General features: G+C 40.8%; 1 protein-coding gene across 1 annotated transcript in view; it reads left to right on the forward strand.

The window, feature by feature from the left end:
- SKAP1 (src kinase associated phosphoprotein 1) overlaps window positions 1-26569 on the forward strand; it is a 275906-nt gene that overhangs the window by 207339 nt on the left and 41998 nt on the right. The window contains exons 5-7 of the mRNA XM_030762053.2: window positions 20776-20853; window positions 21709-21792; window positions 24775-24899. Coding sequence (XP_030617913.1) covers window positions 20776-20853; window positions 21709-21792; window positions 24775-24899 — 287 coding nt within the window. The remainder of the gene's footprint in view (window positions 1-20775; window positions 20854-21708; window positions 21793-24774; window positions 24900-26569) is intronic.

Consider the following 26569-nt stretch of genomic DNA (forward strand, 5'->3'; position numbering starts at 1 on the left):
GCTCAGACTTCTTAATTAGTAAAACAGTCAGAAGCTAATGGAAAGCTGTAATGATTAAATTTTGATACTTTTTTAGGGGAGGTGAAGAAAAAGGCAATAAAACCTTGGGGCTGGTTGGTGATATTTTCCAGGGAATATCTGAATCAGAAAGTAGAAAGGAAGTTGATGATGTAATTCACATTCCACAGAGAACCTGTGACCCTTTCTCTTCCTCTCCTCTCCACCCCTGTCGAAGGCTCCAGGGTGAAAGCTGTAAGTTGAAGAGGACAAGCCATCAGCAGAGGGTAACTTATGATGAGAAATGAAAATATTTGGATTAGCTATAATACCAAGCCGGTGATATTTACAACTTATTAAACTGCCATCCTCACATCAAACGCCTTTTCTTTTATGAAATACTAAGCTGTACTTTCAGTTTGCTTCAAACTGTCAGGCCCATTATTTGATGTTCCTCTTTGTTTGTTTATATTAATTAAGATGTTGAATCAATCATTTCTACTTTCTCTCCCCCAAGAGCAGCAGCCGGCTCAGAGCAAGGATGAGGCTGGCCACCCTCGAGCACTGTGCAGGTGCTGAGTCTCATTTGTTCACAAAGGGATCAAAAACACATTTGTTCTCCCGGTTGTGTGGACACACTGAAAGATTTTTGATAAGAGCGGGGGAAAGTCTTCCTGTGGTGAGAAATGACATTTCTATCTAGAGCAAGTAAAAGAGGTGGCAAATTTTATTCCTGTGTTGGACATGATTTTCCTCCAGAACATTATGACAATTCACCACTGGCTGGGGAACACTGAGGTAGGGTTGGAAATAGGAGACCGAATGTGGTCTGAATGTCCTGGCTAAAACAGGAAGCAGGAAACAAGAACTCTGGACCCTAGCCTAGGAATATGGCAAGTGTTCTTGCCACTCTAGCTTTCTTTTTCCATCCCCAATGTCGCAGTTCAAACTCCATGCTTCTGGGTCGTAGTCTCCTGGAAGTAGGATGGCTTATTGTTGGAAGGACCATTTCATAAACCAAACTACTTTGTGTTCCTCTTGGTATAGAGGTACTTTTGGTCCAGCCTTTTGCAGGGTTTTTCCAACAGTATAGCTTAATTCTGCTAAGACACCCCTCTTTCTTACTCAGTCCCCCTTTTGAGAAGCCACTCATCCTTTCCGAAGAGCTAGCCAGGGGGAGAGAAGCAATCAACTAGACGTGGAACAGAATTTTGCTCTGCACACCCGTCCCGAGACAGCACACCCTCTCTAAAACACAGGTTTTATCTAAGGATAAAACCTGTGACCTTAGTCTTATTATCACCATGCCCTATCTAACTGAGCTAACTGGCTATACAATTCAATCAGCCATACAAATGAGAAACACAGAGAAAGGAAACAAGCCTATTAGATGATTTAGGGAGATCTGATGGGAAACAAAGCAGTGCTTTACTTTTAAACCATCCTAGACAATGAAGCAGTCCAAACACAGCCATAGAGCTAAACAGATTTCTTGTGTTTTAAGACCACATGCTTCTAGACCAGCATAGTTCTGGTTGTACTGTCAGATCCGAGAGCAATAAAAAAAAAAGGAAGTTTGGGGGAAGTACTCACTGGGAGGTACATTACATATCTGGAACCCTAGAGTCAGGGGAGACTACACCTTTTTATTTTTTATTTATTTATTTTGCGGTACGCGGGCCTCTCACTGCTGTGGCCTCTCCCGTTGCAGAGCACAGGCTCCGGACGCGCAGGCTCAGCGGCCACGGCTCACGGGCCCAGCCGCTCCGCGGCACATGGGATCCTCCTGGACCGGGGCACAAACCCGCGTCCCCTGCATCGGCAGGCAGACTCTCAACCACTGCGCCACCAGGGAAGCCCACACCTTTTTATTGATTGGAATCTTTCTAAAGCACATCTAAGCAGAATTTGTGTGTGAAATAAGTGTTAGTATTTCTCCTAGTTAGCATTGTGAGTCCCAGCTGCTAGTGTGGAAATCCGTGGTCAGGTATCCTGTTCTGCTCCTGACAGATTACAGAAGTTGACTCCAGGGACTCGGAAAGAAGGACGGAATTCCAGTCCTTCGTTAGGCAAGAGGTGGACTTTTGAATCACATAATTCCAAGAGGATACGTAAGCTTTCAAAAGACAAACCAAGGGCTTCCCTGGTGGCGCAGTGGTTGCGAGTCCGCCTGCCGATGCAGGAGACACGGGTTCGTGCCCCAGTCCAGGAGGATCCCACGTGCCACGGAGCGGCTGGGCCCGTGAGCCATGGCCACTGAGCCTGCGCGTCCGGGGCCTGTGCTCTGCAACGGGAGAGGCCACAGCAGTGAGAGGCCCGCGAAAAGACAAACCAAACACTTCATTTATTTGAGGCCTCTGTTATGACTCCTGGGCCACAGATAACCACTTTCAACAAATTATCACTCTTCATTAGTGGAAAACACTTTCCTCTAATCACCATGCATTACCCAACACCTGGCATTAAGCAGTCTTCTCTTACCACACTCATTTGCTTTCTTTCCAGTGGGATATTCTAGGTTCGTAAGGTGACTGCCTGTACTTGTTTAGCTGCATGCACAGTTCCCGGTGTGGCTGAGACTGCTCACTAGCCCCAGTGTCCATTCTCCCCTTCTTCTGCCTTTCTAAATGGGCTCACAGCTGCCCTGAACAGCTCCCTGCCTCCTTAACTCCCTAACAACTAGCTTCAACCATGTGACTTAAGTTCTGGCCAGTGGAATGGAAAGGGATGGGTTAACTTCTAGGGACACATATAGTGTCCTTAGCAGGTTGGGGGAGGGTGATGCTCTTTTCCTTACCCCTTTCCCCCTTCTTGCTGGCTGGAGCTGGAGCCAGCTTGGACTGCATGGAAGAAATCACATGCTAAAGGTGGTGGAGACAAGATAGAAGAGATGAGCACATGACGTGCCCTCCCATTGCCTGGCTACCTCCCTCCAGCCTTATTTATACATGAGAGATTATCTTCTGTCTTATTAGGCCTCTGTTATTTGGGGTTTTCTGTCACGTTGACCAAACTAATCCTAACAGATTCACCTGGTAAGGACTCTCTTTGGAGGCTAACCAAGGACAAGACGAATAGGGCAAGACTTAAGGAAATGGCTATAACGAATGGGATGGGAAGAGATACTACAGTAACGAAAGGACTACAAGAGGCTTCTTCAGCCTTTTGAAAGCATGAAATAAACCTGAGTTACATGAACATACATACTTATTCCCCTGGTATTTATTTTTTTTAATTTATTTATTTATTATTTTTGCTGTGTTGGGTCTTCGTTTCTGTGCGAGGGCTTTCTCTAGTTGTGGTGTGCGGGCCTCTTACTGTCGCGGCCTCTCGTTGCGGAGCACAAGCTCCAGACGCACAGGCTCAGTAGTTGTGGCTCACAGGCCTAGTTGCTCCGCGGCATGTGGGATCTTCCCAGACCAGGGCTTGAACCCGTGTACCCTGCATTGGCAGGCAGATTCTCAACCACTGTGCCACCAGGGAAGCCCCTCCCCTGGTATTTATTAAATGGTGTTATGCAGAAGTCCTAACTTTCATAGATTAGTGTTTCTTCAAATCTTGGTAATAACACTCCCAGGTAGTTTGTCAAAATTGTGATATGGACAAGTTGTCTTGATTCTTTTCCATGTCCTCTTTTGTTACTTTGTTGTTATGGAACCTCTCTTGCCTCTCATCACCTGCTCTGGTATTCAGTGTCTAGGCCCCCGACCTGGGGCCCCACCTCACCAAGGCCCACCAGCAAGCCATCGATCGGGTTGACAAATTTCACTCTAAGGTTGTGGTTTTCAGCCCTGGCAGGGCATCAGAACATCCATAGAGCTTTGAAAAAATAAACATGCCTCAACCCTACTCCCCCATGACCCTGATTCAGCAAATGTAGGGTACAGTCCAGGTGTATGCATTTTTTGAAAGGTTGACAGGTGATTGTGATGAGCAGCCGCAGTTAAAAACCACTGCTCTCAGGTGCTAATGACTGATAATGGTTCAATGCAGTATCGTCAACCACACACACCTGGATAAGAGTCAGTGCTGGACATACTTCTATCCGTCATCTCTGCTCAATGGCCTGCTGCATGGTTGCAAGTGGCTGTGCTTTGTCCCTGGGAGAGCTGGCACTCTGGGTCTCCTTCTCCCGATATTCTGTGATGCACCAATTTGTCATCATACTGTGGATGAGAATGCCTCACTTAGTATACTGCCTCTCCCAGAGGCATTTGGATTTCAGTAGGGAATAATGCTTTCATCTACGGGAATGGACTTCTAATGGTGGAATTTCAGGAATTAAGGAAGTCAGTTGGGAAGGTATTTGGAAGAGGGACCCTTTTCCAGTTCCCTTAAACACACACTAGTTAAGCAGCACCAATTCTATTTGGTGCTACTTTTTTAAAGTTTTTTTTTTAATCACTGGGCCTGCTTCAGAAGATTAGGCTTTTGGGAAAAAAAGAGCCTTATTTCTTCATTTTTCCTTCTTTGCTGTTTGGAATCCCTCTCATCCCTCACACTTTCTCTTGCCCCCTAGAGAAGCAGTGTCATTCATCCCTAATTCAGCCATAGCTCGATGGCAAGAGAGCTCGCGTTAAAAGAGCACATTACACCATTCTGAATATCCTTTCATGACTGAAATATGATCTTAGAACACAGAGCAGAGGCTCTTTTAGAGATCAGTCCTCTATTATCGCACAGAAACAGGGCAGGCTAATCAATATATTCATACATCTGGCTGTCTCTTACAAACCTGGTGTAATTAAGATTCTATAATGTCTTAGGTAATCCTTGATATTTCACTGGCTTTTCTTCTCAGCTGTTTATGCTGTTTCTTTTTGCTTTTAGTCCTTCATTACAGAGTCTATAAATACCTACCTCATAGGGCTATTATAAAAATTGAACTAAATAAGAGGTTTGAACATGCTCTAAAATTTTTAAAGCTCTATGCAAATATATAGTGATATTTTTATAATAGGGAGTATATTCTTTGTGTGCCAGTACTTCAAATCTGTGATGGAAAAAAGAGATGCCAAGAGATTAATGCTAAGGATTGTCATGAGGATTCCTTATTTCTGTTCCTGCTCTGTCCACTTACTAACTGAGAGACTTGAACAAGTCACTTTAATTTCTCCATCAAGAGAACAATTATCATTGTTCTTATTACAGATAATTTTGCCTATTACAGAGGTAGTGGTGAGGATTAATGAATCAAAGTGTATTAGGAGATTTAAGAGTCCATAGATTTAAAAAAATCTGCAGAAAGAATCTTGGAATGGAGCTTCAGATACAGCCCAAGATCACAGTGATGAGCTAGCAATGGAACCTTAGCATTGGGGCAGTTGATCCTCTATTCTTAGTACACTTCCTCTGCTAACTAGGATAAAGTGAAGAGTTTTTGTTTTTCCCCATTAAAAGACACATTGCATTGTCTATGGAGATTTTTTTAACCATCACAGATTTATTACCCTGGAAATAAGGATTTGTAATGAGGGTATCATACCTTCATTAGTGTGAATTGCTCTCTGGGAATAGAGATATCTTTGAAATATACGCAGGACCAGTAGGCTAAGGGCAACCTCCACTAATTGTTTATTTTCTTTCCAAAGTGGCAAGAAGTTGTTGGAGTTTCATACTTCATTTTGTATACAAATTGAGGTCCTGAGGGAGAGTATCCTTCATGAGAACAGCTCTCCCAGTTACAGGAGAAAACTGAGTAACAATAAAACCCTCAGGGACATCATTTAATATTTCCAGCATTTCACATGAGCTTCTGACACTCGGATCTTCAAGGGGAAAGCTGATTTATACCTTCATTCATTAGACAATGTAAAGGTGAGGTCAGGCATAGGCATCCTTCATCCCTTTTCCCGTTGCTCACAGGCCCCTTGGGCAAGGTGGAATCAAAGCATTTCAAATGGTAGAGGTCACAGGAGTGACACCACAAGAGGTAAGAGAGCACAGCCTCCTTCCTCTACCAGTGGGTCTGACACCCATATATCTTCATATTGCCGTTGTTTCCACTTGAAAAATTACATGCAGTTCGTTTTACTTTTCCTTCCCTTCCTATTCTTAAAACATGATTTCCACTCTCAATCTAATATGTAATTTATGTCAAGAATAATGATTATGTGTTTCTGATTATTTTTTAAAAAGGCAAAACCTTTAACATAAATGCAGGACAACAGGTGTCTTGCTTTATGGCCTTGTACTTTTCCAATCCTATAAATTAAAATCATGTCTGTGCTCTGTGTGCCTTTGCACTGATCTGAAGTTGTCTTTCTATGAATTGTATGCTCTCTGGCACAACATCTACCACACAGTAGGTTCCAAATAAATTTTTCCTGATTTGATTTTATCTGCAGGTACTTTATCCAACTCTGGTCATGCCTAGTAATACAAAACTATTCTGTAAATTGCAGCCCAAGTTTATACTCTGGGCTTCTGACCCCCAGATTTCATAATGGGATTGTGTACCCTTTGTTACGTGTGAAATAAAACAGATCTCCAATGGAAAAAGGCCTCCTGTTTTTGTGGGTACCCTTGCAATGTAGGAAGAGCTTAAGCAGAATTAAACCTATGGTACAAAGTACAATATTAGAATTGCAAATTGCACAAAGACTACAGATTATTAAAATATTCTTAAAATGGTACCTAATTCAAATGTGGCTTTGTGTAAGTGTTTTTTAACAAAATTGTTTCTCTTTTTTCTACACTAATTTCTTCTTTCTTTTCTGGATTCCTTTGCCATAAACGCTTCATACCAAGCTTAGGAGTTTTGTATATTTAGCCACTCAGAATGGACATCATTATGTAAATATGGAGACGTGTGGCTTTGTGTAAAATAGTTGTAAAACTATTTTTCCCATTTTCTAATTATTTTTTATTTTCATCAAAATAATATAGACATATAGTTTTTAAAAATCAAATAGTATTACAAACAGTTATCCCTTCCCAGTCCCTGAGTACTGCTCTCCAGAGGCAACCCCCTTCCATTCTTTCGTAAATTCTGCTGTGTACTTCCACATTTCTAAAGAATAATATTATACAGCTATTTTCAGGATTTTTCCGTTTCAGCTATTAACTATTGATTTCATATTATAGCAGAGGAGGATTTAACACTCTTATCTCATCCCAATCCTCATTTCTCCTCCCTTCATCTTCCCGACATGATTATATCATAATTTTTAGTTAGTTTAGTTTTAGGGTTTACGTGATTTTAACTATGTAAATTTTATTTACTGCCAACCCTTATAAACTTCTATAATTAAGTTTTATTTCTTATTCTTTCCAGAGTGGGAAAATGCCTAGGCTTTTTTCATTTTATTAGTTTTCTAAGTCACCATCCCTAATTCTTCCCAAACTCTGTAGCAGAATTGTAATATTCCTATTTTCCAAGTGGTCACACACATCAGATGATCCATCAGGTCCATTTTGTTCTTGGAGCCGCTCTCCTGGACACCTCTGTCCTCCTCCCCACTTCGGGCTGGCTGCCCTGGGACTTCCCTTTGTCTCTTTCCTTTATCAGAGCTGCACCCGGATCCAGCATCACCTTCTTTCTTGGTGGACTCCCTCACTTTGCTGGAGCACATCCTCTGGTGGCATCCTGAGAAAGGCTGGCCAGGAAGTATATTTCTTGAGAATGTGCATGTCTGAAAACCTCTTTATTCTACCTTTACACTTGATTGATAATTTGGGTGTAGAAATGCTAATGGAAATTATCTTCCTTAGAATTTGGAAAATTTTGCTTCATTTTAGCTTCTAGTGTTGCAGTGGAGAAGTTCAATGCCAGTCTGATTCTTGATTCTTTGTGTATGGCCAATTTTTCCCCCAACTCAGAAGCTTTTATGAGCTTCTCATTGTCCATTGTGTTCTGAAAGTTCACAGTGATTACCAGGGTGTGGACCTCTTTTCCTTCATGTGCTGGATGTATGGAGGTCCCTTTCAATCAGAAGATTTATATCGCTCATTGTGAGAAATTTTATTGTTTCTTTGATCATTTCCTTCCCTTTATTTTCTGTGTTCTAATATTTTTATCTCTTCTGTTTTCTGTTTTCTTGACCTTTTTGCCCTATTTCTTTAAGATATCCTCAATTATATCTTCCAACCCATCTATTGATTTTGTTTTTAATTTTGGCTACCTTATGTTTAATTTCTGACTCTCCTTTCTTGTTCCCTGATTGTTTCTTTTTAAGCAACCTATTTCATGAATTCAGTGTCCTCTCATCCCTCTGGGAATATTAATGATCCCTTGTTTGTTTGTTTTGGTTTTTCATTTTCTTTTATGCTCCCTAAATTGTTTTCTCTGAGTTCCTTTTTATCTGTTGTATGTTTTAGTCTTTATCTTCCATGTTGGAAGCTTTTCTGCAAATGTCTGGTGATCTTTAGACTTTGCTTCTATTTAAAAGTGAGGCACTAAAATGCAGATTGAAACTTCTGTGTGCCAAGGCGGAGCATACCCACTGATGGGCTTCACTTTAGAAAGCCTAAACTTGAGAGTGATGGGAAGACCCAACCATTTTGCTTGGTGTCTCCCAGATGTCAGTATCTGCAGGTCTTTTCTCTGAGGCCATTCATTTTTTTTCCAGAGAAGGATCCGTGTATCTGCTGGTGGTACCATTATACATGACTACCAGGGTTTTTGGAACTGAGCAGTAAAAGGAGGCTAGGGGCCTCAGTGTTCAGGACATAGACTATTACTTAATTTACCTGCTTTCAGGATAGCTTCCCACTCTTGACTGAACTGTGTGTCCCAAAATTTGGGACCTGTCTTGTTTAGTTTCCCCATAGAAGTTAAACCCCCAGAGTTGGAGGAGGATTATTTCCTGACTATGGGAGTAAAAGAGTGATATGATGTTGAATTGGAGTCAGAAAACTCTATTTCTCTTCTCAACTCTGTGACAAATTAGTCACGTTACCTTGGGTGATGTCACATAATGGTATCATTGAATGAGTCACATAGTGGCATCATAGCTGGCTGGGATTTAATTTCCCTGTGTGCAAACTGAGTGGCAGAGTCATTTGCTCTATCACCTCTGGAGAGACCTGTAACTTCTTCATCTAAGAGTTCTTCATTAGGGTACCTTATGGAAATGCTAAGATAGTGGTGAAATAATATTTAGAAGAATTCCTTTGACAAATACTACCTCCTTAAACTATGCTACTTTTTAGCAGTTGGTCTTACTTGTGGAAATCTTAGCTTTGGTAATGCAGGCTACGCAGCTCAGACTCTGCGTCAGAGCCTCTCTAGCCCTTTCTTTCATATGTTCTACACAGTTTGGCCCATGAGAGGCCCAGCAATTCCACTCAGTGGGTGGGGCTAAACATCCCTGTGAACCTCAAACAGGAGGATCACCCAGGTACCTGCCTCTTCTCTGGTAATGCCAAAAATCAGATCCCATTTCAGAGCTGACCATCCTGGACAATTCCCAGGCTCCATCCAGCGGTACTGGTACTGTAGCCATGCTTAGCAGAGAGGGTTCCTAAAAACCATTTGGGCTGAGAAATCTAGAATTAACACTGTTTACCTTGACTTTAGGTTATAATTATGACTATAACATTATTCATTATGTAAAATGTTTGTCATAGCACGGTGTAGTCAAAAATGTACTGGATTTGGGCTTCCCTGGTGGCGCAGTGGTTGAGAGTCCACCTGCCGATGCAGGGGACACAGGTTCGTGCCCCAGTCTGGGAAGATCCCACATGCCGCGGAGCGGCTGGGCCCGTGAGCCATGGCCGCTGAGCCTGCGCGCCCGCAGCGGGAGAGGCCACAACAGGGAGAGGCCCGCGTACTGCAAAAAAAAAAAAAAGTACTGGATTTGGAGCTTTTTTAAAAAACTGAGTTTTTGTTCTTATTCTTCCTTCCAGCTATGTGAGAAAGTCTTTTATCCTCTCTGAGCCTCAGTTTCAACTCCTGAAGTCTAGACTATTGAGGCCTTTCTGTTTGTATCAGGATCAAAGAGGTGCCGTAAAGGAAAACAGTTTACAAACACTAAAGTGCTATTCAAATGTAAAGTATTACTATTATCATTGTTACTATTGAGAACGTTTGGTCAGGGTAGCCTGAATTTCATGCTGCCTCTCCTGTCTGCTTTGTAACACCCAGGTGATTCCATGATTAGAGTTGGCTTTCCAAAAAGACACGTTAGCTCCCTTTTTTTTCCTCTAAAACAAATGATTCCAGAACCAGTCTACCTTAGCCATCCAATATGTGCAGCCTCTTTTGTTCATGAAAAACCTGAAGGTAATAAACTGGTATGCCCCTGTGACAGAGAAAGATGTTGGAAGGAAATGGGTTTCCATCTCAGGTTTCTTAGGTGCTATACCAAACAATAACAAGGGAAAAATTATTCAGCTAAACGCACCTGACGTTCATTGGCATCCAATATGCCACCTTCCTCGCCAGGTATTATTACTTATATACCTGCCTCTGAGAAAGGCTGCTCAGAAGAGTTACTCTGCTTTTATCAGACATACATTTTAGGGACTTTTAAATAAACTTATATAGCAATACCGAGCTGCATGTCTTCTAAACTTTGCTATTTCATCCGTCTGTACCAAGCACCATGAAGCAAAATGGATGTGCCTTCAGCTTTCTCAGTCCTGGAAAATGAACCAGTCCACTTAACAATAAATGGTGGTTGGTTCAAACACACATGACTGGTCTAGTGGAGAAGAAAAGAAAGTTGAGCTTAATGAAGTACAGTGTCTGTGTCCCTGCACATGGACAGGAAAGGACGAGTGTTTTATAACTGTTTATTGGAGTTAATGGTAATAAATTCCTCACTTGTGATGCATTAACTTTAATGTTTTCATTACTTAGTGATTTAGGTTTTCCCTTTTCACACTGTAAATCATGTTGTCCCAGTAGCAGAGCAGGTCGAGTGCCTGCCATCATGTTCATAATACTCAGTGGGGAAAGGAATGCTCTCTTTTTCTCTCCAGCACAGTCTGACAAAAGATGCTTTGCCTCATCCCAACTTGCTGCTTCCCAAATAAGCAATAAAGACAGACAGACAGATGCATCTGACAACAGCCTAGTTTAGATCCTAGGGAAAGACAGGTCTCCACAGTAACTTTCCAAATGTATTTGGCGCTGAAGGTTTTTTCCTCTATTTTTTTTTTTCCGTTTGCTGAGTGTGAGCCCTTAGTTAATGAGCTGTGCAAATAGATACTGAGATTTAGTGTTTTTATTTTGCAATTACAGACTTGATGATTTGGTTAGAAACTTTTGGGTCGGGAAACATCACCCTCATTTTCCCCTCCCTAATTTTTTCCTTGCAAAATTTGACTTACTTCAAACTTGCTTGAGTTTTGTCAGATGAAACAGAAGAACCAAGAGATTTTAAATCTCAAACGTGTAACTTAAAAGAAAAGGAGGTGATTTTTGCCCTAAAGGTTCCTTATCGTAGCCATCATTTTTCTGTCTCTGATCCCATTCTGCTGCAGAGACACCCAGGGAGCTGGCTGAGAGCAAGGCCCAGCTTGAGAGTGGCCCTTTGTCCAGTAGATGATACATACCAGGTCAAAGCCACATTGCTGAGGTCACTGCATTCCCATCAAGTTCTTCCCAATGGGGTGTGAGAGTTCTCATTAGATCATCCACCCTGAAATACCCCCAGAGAATCACGATAATTAGTTTCTAAGTCTTATTTTTTATTTTCTGCTTTGTTTGCTTTAAAGGTTTTCTCGATGCAGTGCTCTGATGGTATCTGAATGTTTTTCACTAGAGAGACATGGAGAAGGCAAGATTATCATCATTTGATCCCTCCCTGAAATCTGTTGGTTTGGAGAGTAACTAAAATAAAGACTCCGGGATTCTGGTACACTAATCCTCATGCAGCTTTCACCATCAACAGTATTAAGTGCTCAGACACACATAGGATGTTTGCATACAGGATGCAAACAAACGTACCTATGACGGTCAAAGAGAAAAATACCGTTTTTCAGGGAAATACAAGAACAAGACAAGGGGCCAAGTTCTCAGCCACTCAAGGCCTGTGTAGCTCAGAAATTGCCATCAACAGCCTTTTTCTGAAGTATACTCAGTTATCCATTTGTTAAGTTTGGCTCGGTCTTTGTCCATTTATGGTTTCCTCTGGACCCCATCCTTTGATGCTTTCCTGAAGATAGATAAGTTCTGAGGTGAAGAGAACCGGTATCTCAATGAGGCTGTGAAATTGGCTGGGAGATATAGTTCTCTCCAGGTGAGGTTCATGGCATTTTTTCCCAAATTATTATTTTTTTCCCCAAAATCCTATTTGTCCATCCTCCTGTCATTCTCAGCACTGTGATTCCTCCCGACTTCTGCACCCACTACTTCCTCCTGGCTTTCTTGGCTACTTCCTTTCTTTCCCTTTTTTACTTTCTTATTTCACAGTGCCAACTCTAAGATTAAACTAGTGAGTATACAGCAGAACAAAAATTACTGGTTTTGGCTTTGGTGAAAATGATTTATCTAACACATATTCACTCCCATATTGCCTTCTTAGACCCCAAGTCCCATAAGGCTGGACGTGGTTTCAGTTCAGTTTAACAAACATTTATCAGGCACCTACTGTGTGTACGAGGCCCCTGGGGATACAGAGAGAAACAGGTATATAACTAATGAATTGAACTGCCCTCTGTGAAAGGGACTAGATTTCCCACTGGCAGGTTTTCTTTAGGCTTCAAGAAGTTAAATAATTAGCACCAAACTCCTTGGAGTTTACTGAGTGTATTTTAGGGAAGGATCCTTCTTAATCCCACATCAATTCAACAATTAAAGTACAGCCCTGCCTTGTGATGGGTTTCAGCTGTTCCAGCTCTGCCTCAATCTAATTCTTACTCTCCTTACCTAGACAGTCGGGGTGCAAATACTGGCCCATCTCCTTGGATGCACAGCTCTATTGGATTCTTCTTTGTTCCCCTATTTCAATCCAGGCACTATGATGTTTTGTTCATTTAATTTTTTTCATAGTGTTCTCTCTCTCTTGCTATGAATGTGAGATCTATTCTAACCCTCCTTCCCTTGCTAGGCCATCCTCCCTATTGCCTTCTACCCAGATCCACAGCTACATTCCTTTTCCTGGGAATAGTACCTTTTCTACTTCCTCATTCAAGGCTTCTAGCAGCTTTACATAGAAACTAAGGTCTTATGTAAACCAAAGCAAAGAGGCAAGAATGGAGAGAGAGTATTGGGGGAAAGGTTTAGGGTCCCTGGGAGCCAACACTGTACCCTATAGAAAATGGTATTAGAGCACAGAAGAGAGAGGATATAATTCTATGTGCGGAAACAGACAAAGATTCAGAAGGTTTGTGACATTTGAATTCAGTCTTAAAGGAGCACTCCCACCTCAGAAAATGGGGATACAGATTAGAATTTCCAACCAGGAAAAACAGCATGAGCAAAGGCCTGGCAGTGTAAAGTACACGGCATATTCCAGAAGGCAAAGTCTGTTACCTATTATTGCTGGAGTATTGGGAAGTATAAGGGGTTGGGAGAAAATGAAACTGGAAGGTAGGGTGAGACCAGGTTTTAAAGTTTTTGTGTGATGGAGAGCTTGAGTTTCATCCTATAGGTTAGGGAGAACCATTAAAGGCTGTAGCAGGAATGTGACATGGCCAGATATACGTTTCAGAAAGATGATTTCTGGCCATAGTATGGTGGACAGGTAGAAGTTAAACCAGTTAAAAAGTGACTTCAAACCAAGGTGGGGCTTTTTTTCTTTTTCTTTCCTTTTCTTCATATTCTTATCACAATCCAGTAGAGTAGTAAATAAATAGATTTGAAAATGATATTTTGTCATTCATTTTTAAAGATATGCTCTCAAGTACACATGTATAAAAGTGACCTGTCTCAGGATGAGAGGAAAATACAATGATCCTTCAAGGTTTGTAAAAAAGACAGTTTGGTGTTTGAAATCCTCTCCTCCTCCTTTTTAGAATCTCAAAGCCCTTTGAAGCACCGCTGTCTGGATTTGTGTCATGATTCTCACTTTGTCCTGCTGCCACTTACTGTGGTTTGGCTGCTAAAAAAGACTTCAGGTCGTTTGGATCTTTGTAGTTCTGTATTAAGGATGGATTCTTAGGATAAAAATAAAGCTGAAGGTGCTAAGTTATATATGTGTGTCATTAATAAAATCAGAAGACACAAGAGGCTTCCTGGGTTTAAACCGTTTTTGTGCAGATTACATGAATTCTCAACCTTTTTCCCGCCATAACATATGACCACCAACATTTAAATGCCCAACCCACTTCTGTGGAACACCCACAATTTTGAAGAAACAATTTTTTTCAAGGAAATAAAGCTCTGTAGGAATTCTTGATTGCCATGATTATAATACTACATCAGATGTGTTTAATCACCGTAGACTGTGGCCTAAATAAGATACACTATAAGTTATTTTTAATTGACTTTTCCCCTTAAGAAAGCATACTGAATGTAAATGGGTGGTGTTATTATAGAAAAACTTATTCTTAAAGTGAATTATTCAAAATCTCTGCCATTTCTATCAACACCCTCAACTGATCAAAAGACGCCCTGGTATCCTAATACCAGGATTGAGGATCAGTAAATTATTATATTGAATTAGTCTTTCTTTAAGATGAACTATTTACCTACCAGATGCTGTTGTTTATTCCCATTTATTTAGATGCTAGAATTAGTGTGTTGAAGTTATCATACGTAGAGTTGGAAGTGCTTTTTTCTAAAACTTTCACTTCTTATAAGTAAAATCTGACTAAAAACAGAGACATGGAAGAGGAGCCTCCCGGAAGACCACAGTCCTCTGTGGTAATTAGTGTGGTGCCTCTTTGTGGAAACAAGAAGGTTCTTCATATGCCATGAAAATCGATGGTTTCTAGAAACCAATTTGGATATTTGACTTAAAAATCTTCTGTCTTTTTAAACCAAGGCCTCTTCTTTAGAGAGTAAATGAATCATGTCTGAGATTTCTGCATGAGCCCTACACTAAAACAGGCTTCCCTTTTCTAGATATCACTCTTGTGAAGAGGCCTTACAAACCTTGGTGATCCAGCAGCATTTTTTGAGAGCTCCAGGTTTCTTCTTCTTGTATATTCTTTACCTTGTGTATCCTTTTATTACATTCTCTTACTTTCTTTCTTTTTTAAAAAAAATTTACTTATTTATTTTTGCCTGTGTTGGGTCTTCATTTCTGTGCGTGGGCTTTCTCTAGTTGTGGCGAGCGGGGGCCACTCTTCATCGCGGTGCACGGGCCTCTCACTGTCGCGGCCTCTCTTGTTGTGGAGCACAAGCTCCAGACGCGCAGGCTCAGTAGTTGTGGCTCACGGGCCTAGTTGCTCTGCGGCATGTGGCATCTTCCCAGACCAGGGCTCGAACCTGTGTCCCCTGCATTGGCAGGCAGATTCTCAACCACTGCGCCACCAGGGAAGCCCTTTCTTTCATTTTTGTTCCACATATCTGTTGATCTCTTGAATTTCACAGAGACCTGCCCTAGAAAGCAATTCCGTAGGTTAGTCAGCCAGTACCTTACAAAGTAAACAAGAAATACAGGATCCTAAAATAATTTTTTGACATCAAGTATCAGAATAATCACACATCATGTCTGTTTCTTCTTCCATATTTAAATGGAGTCTCTCATGGGCGAGTGAGGTGGGAAGACTGTATCTTTCCTCAGGTACATCTGAGTGTGTCTCCTCAGCTGAAGCTCATGGTGGTGGAAAGTGCATGGGCTTTTCCAGCTGAGCAACCTTCAGCAACTCCCATAATTTCAGTAAGCCTTTTTTCTAGTCTGTAAAGTGGAGATGATATTAATACATACCTCACAGGCATGCTGTGGAGCTCAAATGAGATGTGAAAATGCTTGATAAAATGCAGATTAAAACTTGTTAGGTTTTTTAAACCATTTTGTTTGAAAACATATTAGTTTTAATCATTTTGTACATCAGTTATCTGCTTTTCTTCTTAGTACTTCTGCCCTAGAATCTCTCATGAATTTTCTGTATCCTCAGTATAACAAGTTTCTTCCACAGATTTTTATACAGTTTGGTCTGTTACCTGGATTAACAGATTTTTTTTAAAGACCTTAAAAAATTGGAGGGGAAACAAGAGTCCATGAAGATCTCCTGAATATTGTCTCCTGCACTGGTTTGCTAACCACAAACGTGTGATTTCTACCATTTTCTGACGTCCTTCTGCCTAGCTCCAACTGCACTTGTTTTGTTTCTTAGCTTCTTATGTCACAGCTCGTTGAAGAACCTGGTTAAGTACTTTGTGTTCAGTCCCTTCCTTTCATCTGCTATCCAGTTTATTTCTCCATGAAATTAAAGCTGTTTGTTTGAGTGGCTTCTGTGTCTTTGAAACTTTTAGATCCTAAGTCTATTATTATTAATGGCTTAGAATTTTTCACCTTACATGTGTTGGTCTACATTCCTTAATAAGTGAAGCACAAAGACAGAAAACTGTGAGGAATAAGTGTAAACTCAAGTAGATATTGAATGGAACCACAGCAGTTTAAGACTTATGTAAGCCTGTCCCAAGGGACTAATGAAGGAAGAGTCATTGAAACCATTTTCCCTGTTATCATCATGTGTAGAAGATGAACACTTCTTGCCAGACACCTCAGTCATTTATTGACTGGTTCCTAAAAATTGAGAAAAAAGGCAAAAAATAACCCAGAAATGCAAGAAGCTGAGGAAAAACAGTAACGAACTTATTAAAGGACTCAGAAACCAAATACAAAGGAGAGGATTTAACAAACTGATGGGGGATCAGCAACCACTGGACAGGAGAATACTACACCACCCACCCTACCTGCAATACCCCCTTTCATTTTGTCCATTTGAGGCATTGTGAAGCGTATGTTTGTCATTGTGTAAGTGCACACACACACCAGTGATCTGTGAGTGAACTGAAATCACAAATGGAACTTGACCATTCCCAGCCTTCAAATATTAGATTTTCTCCAACCTCATCCACCTAACAACCCAGGTCCTATATCACAGGTAGTTTAGTGAAAGAAACTGGTAAGCTTAACCCTGCCTGAAATTCACCCCTGGTAAAGATCAGCCTCTGGGCTGGAGTTGGTTTGGTCTCCTTTTTCAAACAATTGAAAAGAACTTGAATTAGAAGGAAAGGGGAGGATAGGAGAAGTCCACAATTTAGGGAGGGAAAAGCGTTGAACAGAAGATGGGTTTTTTTAATCATTGATTTTCATTTCAGGTTGATTGAGCAAGAGACCAAACCAGCTACCTAGAATGAAAGTTTGTGGGCACTGTTTTTTTCTGCAGGAGCTGCACCCTTTTTGCAGTAGAAATTGTGTGGCCTCTTAGGCTATTAGCGTTGTGCTGTGGTGTTGCCGACCGACTTCTCCAATTCTCTTTTCTCAGTGGGCTAGAATGCAGCTAATTAAATAGGCCGTGACTCACATAAGCTGCCATGTCTTTTTTATTGACTGCTTTATGGAAATGGATCACACTCCAAAGGGTCCCCATTGTTGTTGCTGTGGGTGGCTGACTGAGGAGTCACGTTTAGTGCTGAGATCGACCCCTACTCTGTTGTTTTTTACTGCAGAGTTGGTATGGGTGGGATACAGGGTTTAAAGGAATCTGGATGAGGAGAAAAAGATGTCTGAGAATTTCTTTTATCTTCATCTGCTGTGAAAGTTGGGCGGCCATCACTTGTGTCTAACACTCTTCTCGATCTTATGTTTATGGCCCTACATCCTTCAGCTAAGTGAATCTTTCCTTTATATGGGCTATTCTGAGAGATTTAGTTAAGTGCAGTGGTAGAGAGAGATTATGACACTAATGTAATTCTGTTTTGTGCTTATATAATGTGATACACCCTTAGGTTTATCCAAAGGGCCATTTATTCCCAATAAATCATTTCTATTTTTTTTTTCATTAAGGTGGTGATATCCTTTTTCAGGTAATGGACAAAAAGCCTCGATTTTTTAAAAAATTGTATACTTAAATATAAAAGTTTTTGCCTTAAAATAGCTACTCATGCAATTGTTTGTAGCTTCTTCCTATTTTTATTATCATCCTGCAAAACATTTACATACCTTCTATTACATGTCAAGTAGCTCTGCAGATCGGTTCACTTGCCAGTAGGCGTGAATTCAGGCATACAAGACTCCTCCTGCCTCATCACACAGGACTGTGGCTTACGTGTGTATCCTCAGGACCACCAGTTCTTGATCAGTGGGACCCTAAGCTGACACTGAAAGAGGAGAGAGCTTGATTGCCACAGTGGCTTCCCATCTTGGACTGGGATAGATCTGGATCCCATCTGGGTTTATCTGATAGATCATGGAGGTAATGAGATTGCACTCAGAGTCAACTTTACATTGAGAACAATTCTGTTATTGTACTCACCACAGAGTGCCTTAGACATAGAAGACAATCAACAGAATAAAAATTGATTTGATCTAATCTTTTTTCCATAGCCATTCCAAACTTCACCTATAATCCCATTTTTTCCACTGCCCATAAGGGAATCCAGGCAAGAGAGTTCATCAGTACAGATTCCCTCTAATAAAAAAGCAACATAACGCACCTTACAAAAACACAGCATATAAAATACTGTATTTCCAGCTCTCTTACTCTTCAGAATCTTGTTGGTGAATGACTAAGAGAGGAAATTCAGTAACTCATTCAATGCTCAATTTTAGCAAACCAAGTGTGAGTTTTGGGGTGAGAAGGTGGTGATGGTGCTGTCCCTAGTCTCCTAAAATTAGTGACTTGGAATTCAAACATTTCTGCTGCATTATGTCTTTGTTTTCTTGGTGGTGGCATTCTTGGGTTTCAGTTGGTGGGGAGAGAAAAGCCTCATGCTGATAATGTACTGAAAGTAAATGAAATTAAATAAGCGAAGCAGTGCTCACCACTACTTCCTTTCCCCCTGGGTAATTCAATTCAAGCTCTCTCTCTGATGGCAACTCACAGGGACTGTCTCTGTCACCCCGCTGGGGCCTGGAGTCTTAACATCTAAATAAAAGTTTCACTCGAGCATTTTTTATGCTCCTGCCAGCAGGATCAGTGAGCTGGTGTGGGCACATTAATGTAATATTCATACTCACAGACTCTCCCCGCACACAAGGCAATGTCTTCCCATTTTCATAATTATAGATGTTCCATAAAATGGCGTTTAGATTTGCATTTAAAAAGGAGGTTTGAATTCTAATAGAACGTTTAACATGTCTTTTAAGATTCAGACTCTCGGCATCTTTAACAAGAAGCTGTGTCTCTAAGTTTAACAAGACCTTAAGAAAGGGAAAAAATGGTAGGAAGAAAAGATGGAAACTCCAGGCTTAGGGGATCCTGTTTTTCTTATCCCCTGTGTCTTTCATTTAATTTTTAGGCCTCTAGGAGCAATTTTTTGACAGCGCTGCAGAGAGGATGGGCTCCCCTTCAAAGGGCCTTCTCAGCCATACTGGGTCCTCACCCTCAGTACAATCTGCTTCTCTGTTTTCTTAGAGAGCATTTTCAAAGAGATATTAGAATTTTCAGAGGGGTGGGAGAAATGAAAGAATCCTAGACAAATGAACTTTCCTTTGCTGCTCTTCATCTCATGCATGCACCCTGAGACCCATCTGGGAGGATTTATAGCAGCCACAGAGTTTGCTAACTGTAAAACACACAAATGAAAACAGTCTATGAACAAGGAAGTTGACAATACGGACAAATAGGATATAGAATCAGGCACTTAAACACCTAAAAAAGAAACTCTTCTGATCTATATTTTTAAAACTAAGCTTGAAACAGAAGCAAAAAGTACTTTTAGTTGCATTTTAAATCATCTTAAAATGTTATTTTTAAACAAAAAGTATTCAAAGCATTGAACAAAGTGCCAACGCACAGCTACCACTGAATATTAGTTATTGTAGATGTTAAGAAAACAATTGTGTGATTGAAAAAAATGATTCCACCCAAGAGTCTCAAGATATCGTATAGGTGACCCAGTTGATTCATATGCATTGTGCCTTAATTTGGTTTATATTTTGTTTGCTTTCTAAATTTTTTAAGGCAAACCAAAAGAGATTTGGGTTTGGGGACCAAAAAGAATTAAATTAGGATTATGCTAACCCACTCCCTTCATTTCTCCTAATTAAGAAATAGAGAGTTATATGTTTTAATTGTTTTTGTTGTTGTTCCTGTTTCATTTTATTTTTTTGAGGAGTAAATTCCTGCCTCATTGTCTCTGTCCTTTGCCCCTCCCTTCTGTAAAATAAGTATAAACCCCAGCAGTGGAAGATAGATTAGGATCTTGACTGCTCAATAAATTTGTACCTAACAAGGCTAATTGAAAGCCGAGAATGTTAGCAGCATACAATTAAAGGCTGATGTCAGATCCAGGTCTTCTCTGTGTAAAGGCTTCTACCATCCCTAGACTCTTGCCGTTACCTTGACAAAACCAGAATTTGGCAGCTATTGCCAAGTTCAGCTATGCAGAGCCTTTCTTTGTGTGAACTTAATAAAAATTATGTTCACTACGGTGGCTTTCTGTTTGTTAGAAAAAGGTGTGTGTTTAGTTAAGCAAATTCTTAATTTTCTGGAGTCCTTTTCTTGCCAATCAGTACATGCTTAGGCTACCTCCCCTTGCACAAACTAGTGTTATGTTTAGATAATTTTAAGCAATTTTAGCATTAGATATAATTAGGAAGAAAAAGAAAATTTACTTCCCCCCAATCATCTAGAAATTGTTTTATTTTGTGCCATATATAAGCAATAGCCCCTCTGCACCCCTTCATTAATGTAGATTATCTCAAGTAGCCCAAATAAATGAAAATTCTGTCCGATTTCAACAAAATATTTTGCTCTTGTTCCTTTTAGGAATGGAAGACATCACAAGAGGAGCTCAAGAACTTGATAATATCATCAAGCAAGGATACTTAGAGAAGAAAAGCAAAGGTACTGATTAGACCCTCCGATCTCAGAACATTCCAGGAAGCGAAGAGAAATGAGGAAAAAGAGGGCTAGCATAAGGGGTACCTGCTCTGTGCCCAGTACTATACTAGGCAGGGGTAAGGCAAAAGGAAGGGACGAAAAGAAAAGAAGTCTGGTGTTTGTGTGTAGGCTGAAGAGAGATGGCCCCAGATCTTCACTTCATCAGGATAGGGATTGGTTCTGCCTTGCTCACCTGGTACACAACAGGTGCTTAATAAATACTTGTCGAATGAATAAATGAATGACTATATTTTTGTTCTCATCTCTCAGTGTGCTCCCACAAAGAGTGAAACTATGTTGCTATGAGTACAATTTTTATATCATATGTGAAGCAGCCCACTCTCAAGTTTTAGACAAGCCCCAGTCTTCAGCTTTCACTCTTTAATTAGAATAGGTTCTAGTAGGATTGGAATACCAGGTTTAACACTCAGGCAAATTGGCTTAGCACAAAGAAAGCCTTGCTCATGCCCATGGCCTGGAGTGTCATTTCGGTTTGCTGAAAGGCAACACATAGAGATCTCATGGAGAAATTTATAACTACAGGATGAGATTAGAACCTGAAAGATATAAAGGAAAAGTAGAGAAACAGCTGGGATCAGAGCAGGCAAAACCTGTTTAGAACTTGGACCTTTAACTGAATGAGTCCTCTGCACTCTGTGTCAACATGGGATAACCTGTGGGAGTGAAAGGGAGGGTTTTACAGTCCATTAACCTCGGAAATAAAACAATAACACACTGGACTGTGTGTTGTTGGATTTTACGGACTCTTCAGTGATTGTAGTTACCTGAATTTATGTCCCTTACTGCTGTTCTGTTTAGATCATAGTTTCTTTGGATCAGAGTGGCAGAAGCGATGGTGTGTTGTCAGCAGAGGCCTCTTCTACTACTATGCTAATGAGAAAAGTAAGTGTTCTTCATTTGCACAGCAGCATCTCACTCCTGGATGCAAGCACTTCGTAAATTCTCAAGCACTTAGATCTCAACTTAGCAGTCCTTAACTAACACCCATAAAGGGATATGCTTGGGAAAGAAATAAGCCTGGGTAAATAATACCTTACTCATCACCAAAAACTCAGATGCCAATTTAGAAATTATAGCCCCTTTAAACACTAGGATATGTGGCCAGCATATAAAAAGGTTACCTTTTATTATGACTAATAACGCATTATCAAGGTTGAATACTTTGGCACTTAAAAAACAGAACCTCTGGGACTTCCCTGGTGGCGCAGTGGTTAAGAATCCACCTGCCAATGCAGAGGACACAGGTTTGAGCCCTGGTCCGGGAGGATCCCACATGCCGTGGAGCAACAGAGCCCGTGCGCCACAGCTACTGAAGCCCGTTCGCCTAGAGCCCGTGCTCCGCAACAAGAGGAGCCACCACAATGAGAAGCCCGCGCACCGCAACGAAGAGTATCCCCCGCTCGCTGCAACTAGAGAAAGGCGGCACGCAGCAGCGAAGACCCAGTGCAGCCAAAAATAAAATATAAATAAATTTTTAAAAAAAGAACCTCAAACACTTTATAGGCATTAATAATATCGTTAAAATATTGAAAAAAATTAATTCTGAGAAGGATTTTAGCAGCTTACCAATGGCCCAGAAATAGAACCTTTGAGTCCAAACTCTCTAACAGCAGGCTCCAAACTTTATCCTACTGGGTTCTGGGACGTAATCCAGTGGACATGCCTAGAGCCATGGAGTGCTGAGACCCAAATGGTTGCTGTCCCCTAGAGACACCCTTCAGCCAGATGGCAGCAGCTGCGAAGTGTTGACTCAAGCCAGAGGCAGCTTCTTAATGAGCCACCACTGACTCAGTCAAGCACAGCACTCATGAGCCATCCCTAAAAGACCCCCCATCCATGCTTAACACAGTTGCTTAGTTCGTGAGAAGGAATAGAGGATATAAGCACAAAGTGGAGGCAGCAACAAATAAATACAAGCTAAAAGTTGTTATCGTAGGTGAATGCAAACTTTCAAATAGGGGATACCCTCCTGCAGGGTTAGACTGCCCCAGGAGTAATTCTACAAAACAAGAGGGAGATAAGGTAAAGTAGCAATTCTTGTGGGGGCTTTCTTTGTGCTCTACCACCTTCTTACTGAGGCGTGATCCAAAGTAAATCCTTTATTGTCCTTCCGATAATTTTCTGTTTCTCCTCTCTTCCTTCTTTCCCGGACTTATTCCTCTCCCAAAGCCTGGATATCCAGTCAAGGGAATAATCAGATACCTACACATTTGCCTTTGGACTTCCTGCACTTTTGGGACTAAGGTAGCAGAAAGAATAGCTTTGCTAAGTGACATGGAATCCTTAAGATTTGCTCTTGGACTTCAAGGCAGTTACCTCATTCTGCCTCTCTGCCTGCAACAGGTATCACTGACCTTCATCTTGAGTTCACCATCACAATTCATCAGAACCTTTCCCATACAGGGGTAAAGTGTGAAGCCCTACTTGGAAATGATAGCAGCATAGCTCAAAACCTGAGTAACAAGCCCCCTGTATCCTTCCAACCCCCAGCCCACTCTCAAATCCAGCAACTATAATTTCTCCCCTGAATTCTAGGCATACAAGCCAACCAGGTTTTATTTTCTTATTTTAAACCTTCAAAACTAATATAACATATATGTCCTTGTAAAAATGTTCATCATTTCCCTTGCATTTAAATACTTGGTTGGCATCCCTGGATATAAAACTAGGTATCACGTTCATTCGTTCAGAATCCTTCCTACTCAAGGTGAGGAAGGAGAGCAAGAGTGAGAGGCTTGGAGACTTTTATTGACCATTTTGCCGTCAGAGTGAAATAAAAACTGGTGACCAAAGAAACAACAAAACATTTTAGTGGCCAGTTAGAACAAGGAGAGATACTTTAACAAAAAAGATTCTGGTGTCAAAAAGCACTGTTGCATGGCTCCCTTCTCGCCAGTTACTTCTTATTGTGCCCAAGACATTTTCTTAGTAAGTATAGAGTGTTTGTGTATTTCTTTTAGCTCAACCAGGTGAGGACAGATTCTTTTTCTTTTCTTTTAATATTTTCTTCCCACTGCCATCCCTCTTATCATCATCATCAAAAAGCAACTCATTCTACGTGACACAGGACAGAAAGCATCACCCAGACACGGGGGTTCCATTCTGCTACATGTTCTGCCTGAACCACACCATGAGGACACAGAATCTTTGGGAACCAGCCCCTCTTTTTCTGTTTCTAATATTTTATTTTTTTAAAAAAGAGAATGACAGGCCGAGTAGTCTCTCCTTTCACTCACTTAGGGTCCTTTTCCTTTTATCTCCTTCCTCATCATCTAATGATACTCAGCAGTACTCTGCTACTTCCCAATTTGGCCTCTTGCAAGAGGGATAAAATACTGAGTTTTAATTATTCTCCCTCTAGCATAAATTCCCACCTGACCAGCAGGAGGGGGAGAGCACTGTAGCCCAAATGCTACATAGGGCATAGGAGGAGAGCCTGGGAACTTATAATGCCCCCTTGCGCTGCTGTCCCTCCCCTCAAATGTGCTCTGCTGGCCCTGATAATAATGTTTCAGTTCTGTAATAGCCTTCAAGAGCCTCACGTTTTCAGCCACACTCTCCCTGCTGTAATAATTCCTTCTTTCTGTTATTATAGATCTCTTAACATTCTAATAAATTCTCTGTCTCTGTTGTACTCTTTTGGCTAAGTAACCTTTCACGTTGCATTGCCCTAGCTTGGCAGTGATATCTGCCTTGCTGTCGCGGTAGCCTCTTCTTAAGCTTCAGTAATAACCTCTCCTTGACTATTGTGGTTCCTCAGGGATATAACAGCTGTTTCTGTGCTTTTATTTTACATCCAGAGAAGATGCCCTCCCTTGGCAGTTGCATCTCTCTGGAGATACAGGGAGCTTTCCTGTCTTGCAGGCAAGCAGCCCAAAGGGACCTTTCTCATTAAGGGCTACAGTGTACGGATGGCCCCCTACCTGCGAAAAGATGCCAAGAAAGAATCCTGCTTTGAGCTGACCTCCCAGGATAGGCGCAGCTATGAGGTAGGATGAGCCGGGGCGATGGAGATCCTCATTGGTGTTGCAGTTTCGTTCCATATTGCACGTGAGTGGTGGCTGCTGTGCTGGGCGCCATCTTTTCTTTGTTACCTCTCGTTTCTTACTAAGACCTTCTCTCTTGACACGTCCTCACCTTTGCTATGTCGTGCCCACCCTCCTGTTGCCACTTTTATCCTAGATACTGCCTTTGCTTGGCTTCCGTCTCTTCATCCCTCCCCTTCTCATCTCACTCTGTAGGTGAGAATCTTGGCTATTGCAGCACACAATCTAATTCTTTATTCAGAGTCTCTAATTTCATGGCTTTAATTCCCACTCTATTTTTCAACTGCTTATCTTCACTTCCTTCCTTGAAATCCAGAAAAAGAGAAATCTGACTATAGAGTGAAAAATAATTCATTTTCCCATATTCATCTTGCTATCCAATATAATCTTCCTCTGTGTAGATGCATTGCATAACTCTGGAAGGATTTCTCAGATACTGGTAGCAATGATTACTGAGTAGTAATAGTGACAACTGAGGAACTAGGAGGACCTGAGTGGGGGTGAGAAAGACATTCTTCACGGTGTTCATTTTTATATATTTTGATATAATATAAAAGGGAATATAATAGATAATGCATTATAAAATTAATTAAGGCAACAAAAAAATGTCTGACTATGGGACTATAGTGATTTTCACCAAAAATATACTTTTACATGTGTGTATATAGATACACGTATTGTTTCCTCCTTGTTGGTTATTTTTATCACAGTTTTACTAAAACAATTTAGAAAAACTTTAGCTAACTCAAGAAAAAGAGAAAAGCCATGCTAAGGTTAATATTGAGTAACCCTTTGACTCTTCAAGTTTTTCTCAGCACTCATTCTTTTATGTTTCTACAGTATCATAACCCTTATTTTGATAAGATGACCTAGGTCTTAATTATGTAATTTCAAAAAAATTTTTAAGTTAAACTAAACTTTTCTGTAGAGTCTTTTGTAGATGTATCTAAGTTATTTTTTAGTATTAAGTTCTTATTTGATTCACCCAGATCCAGATAAAAATTTATATGATAAGTCTAAAGCAGTTTCCCTAGGCATTTTTTTATAGAAATGTGTTCTTAAGAAATCAAGAATGACAATATCTATTAATAAGTTTTAAACAGGAATCTGTTTCTTTTTTTTTAACCTCTTTATTGGAGTATAATTGCTTTACAATGTTATGTTAGTTTCTGCTGTATAACAAAGTGAATCAGCTATATGTATACATATATCCCCATATCCCTTCCCTCTTGCGTCTCCCTCTAGGTGGTCACAAAGCACTGAGCTGCTCTCCCTGCGCTATGTAGCTTCTTCCCACTAGCTATCTATTTTACATTTGGTAGTGTATATATGTCCATGCCACTCTCTCACTTCGTCCCAGCTCACCCTTCCCCCTCCCCGGGTCCTCAAGTCCATTCTCTATGTCTGCGTCTTTATTCCTCTCCTGTCCCTAGGTTCTTCAGAACCTTTTTTTTTTTTTTTTTTTTAGATTCCATATATATGTGTTAGCATATGGTATTTGTTTTTCTTTTTCTGACTTACTTCACTCTGTATGACAGACTCTAGGTCCATCCACCTCACTACAAATAACTCAATTTCGTTTCTCTTTATGGCTGAGTAATATTCCATTGGAT

The sequence above is a fragment of the Delphinapterus leucas genome, chromosome 19 (genome assembly GCF_059928025.1).
Source record: "Delphinapterus leucas isolate spDelLeu-1000000601 "Yukka" chromosome 19, BTC_Dleu_Yukka2, whole genome shotgun sequence".
In the NCBI taxonomy this organism is placed as follows: domain Eukaryota; kingdom Metazoa; phylum Chordata; class Mammalia; order Artiodactyla; family Monodontidae; genus Delphinapterus; species Delphinapterus leucas.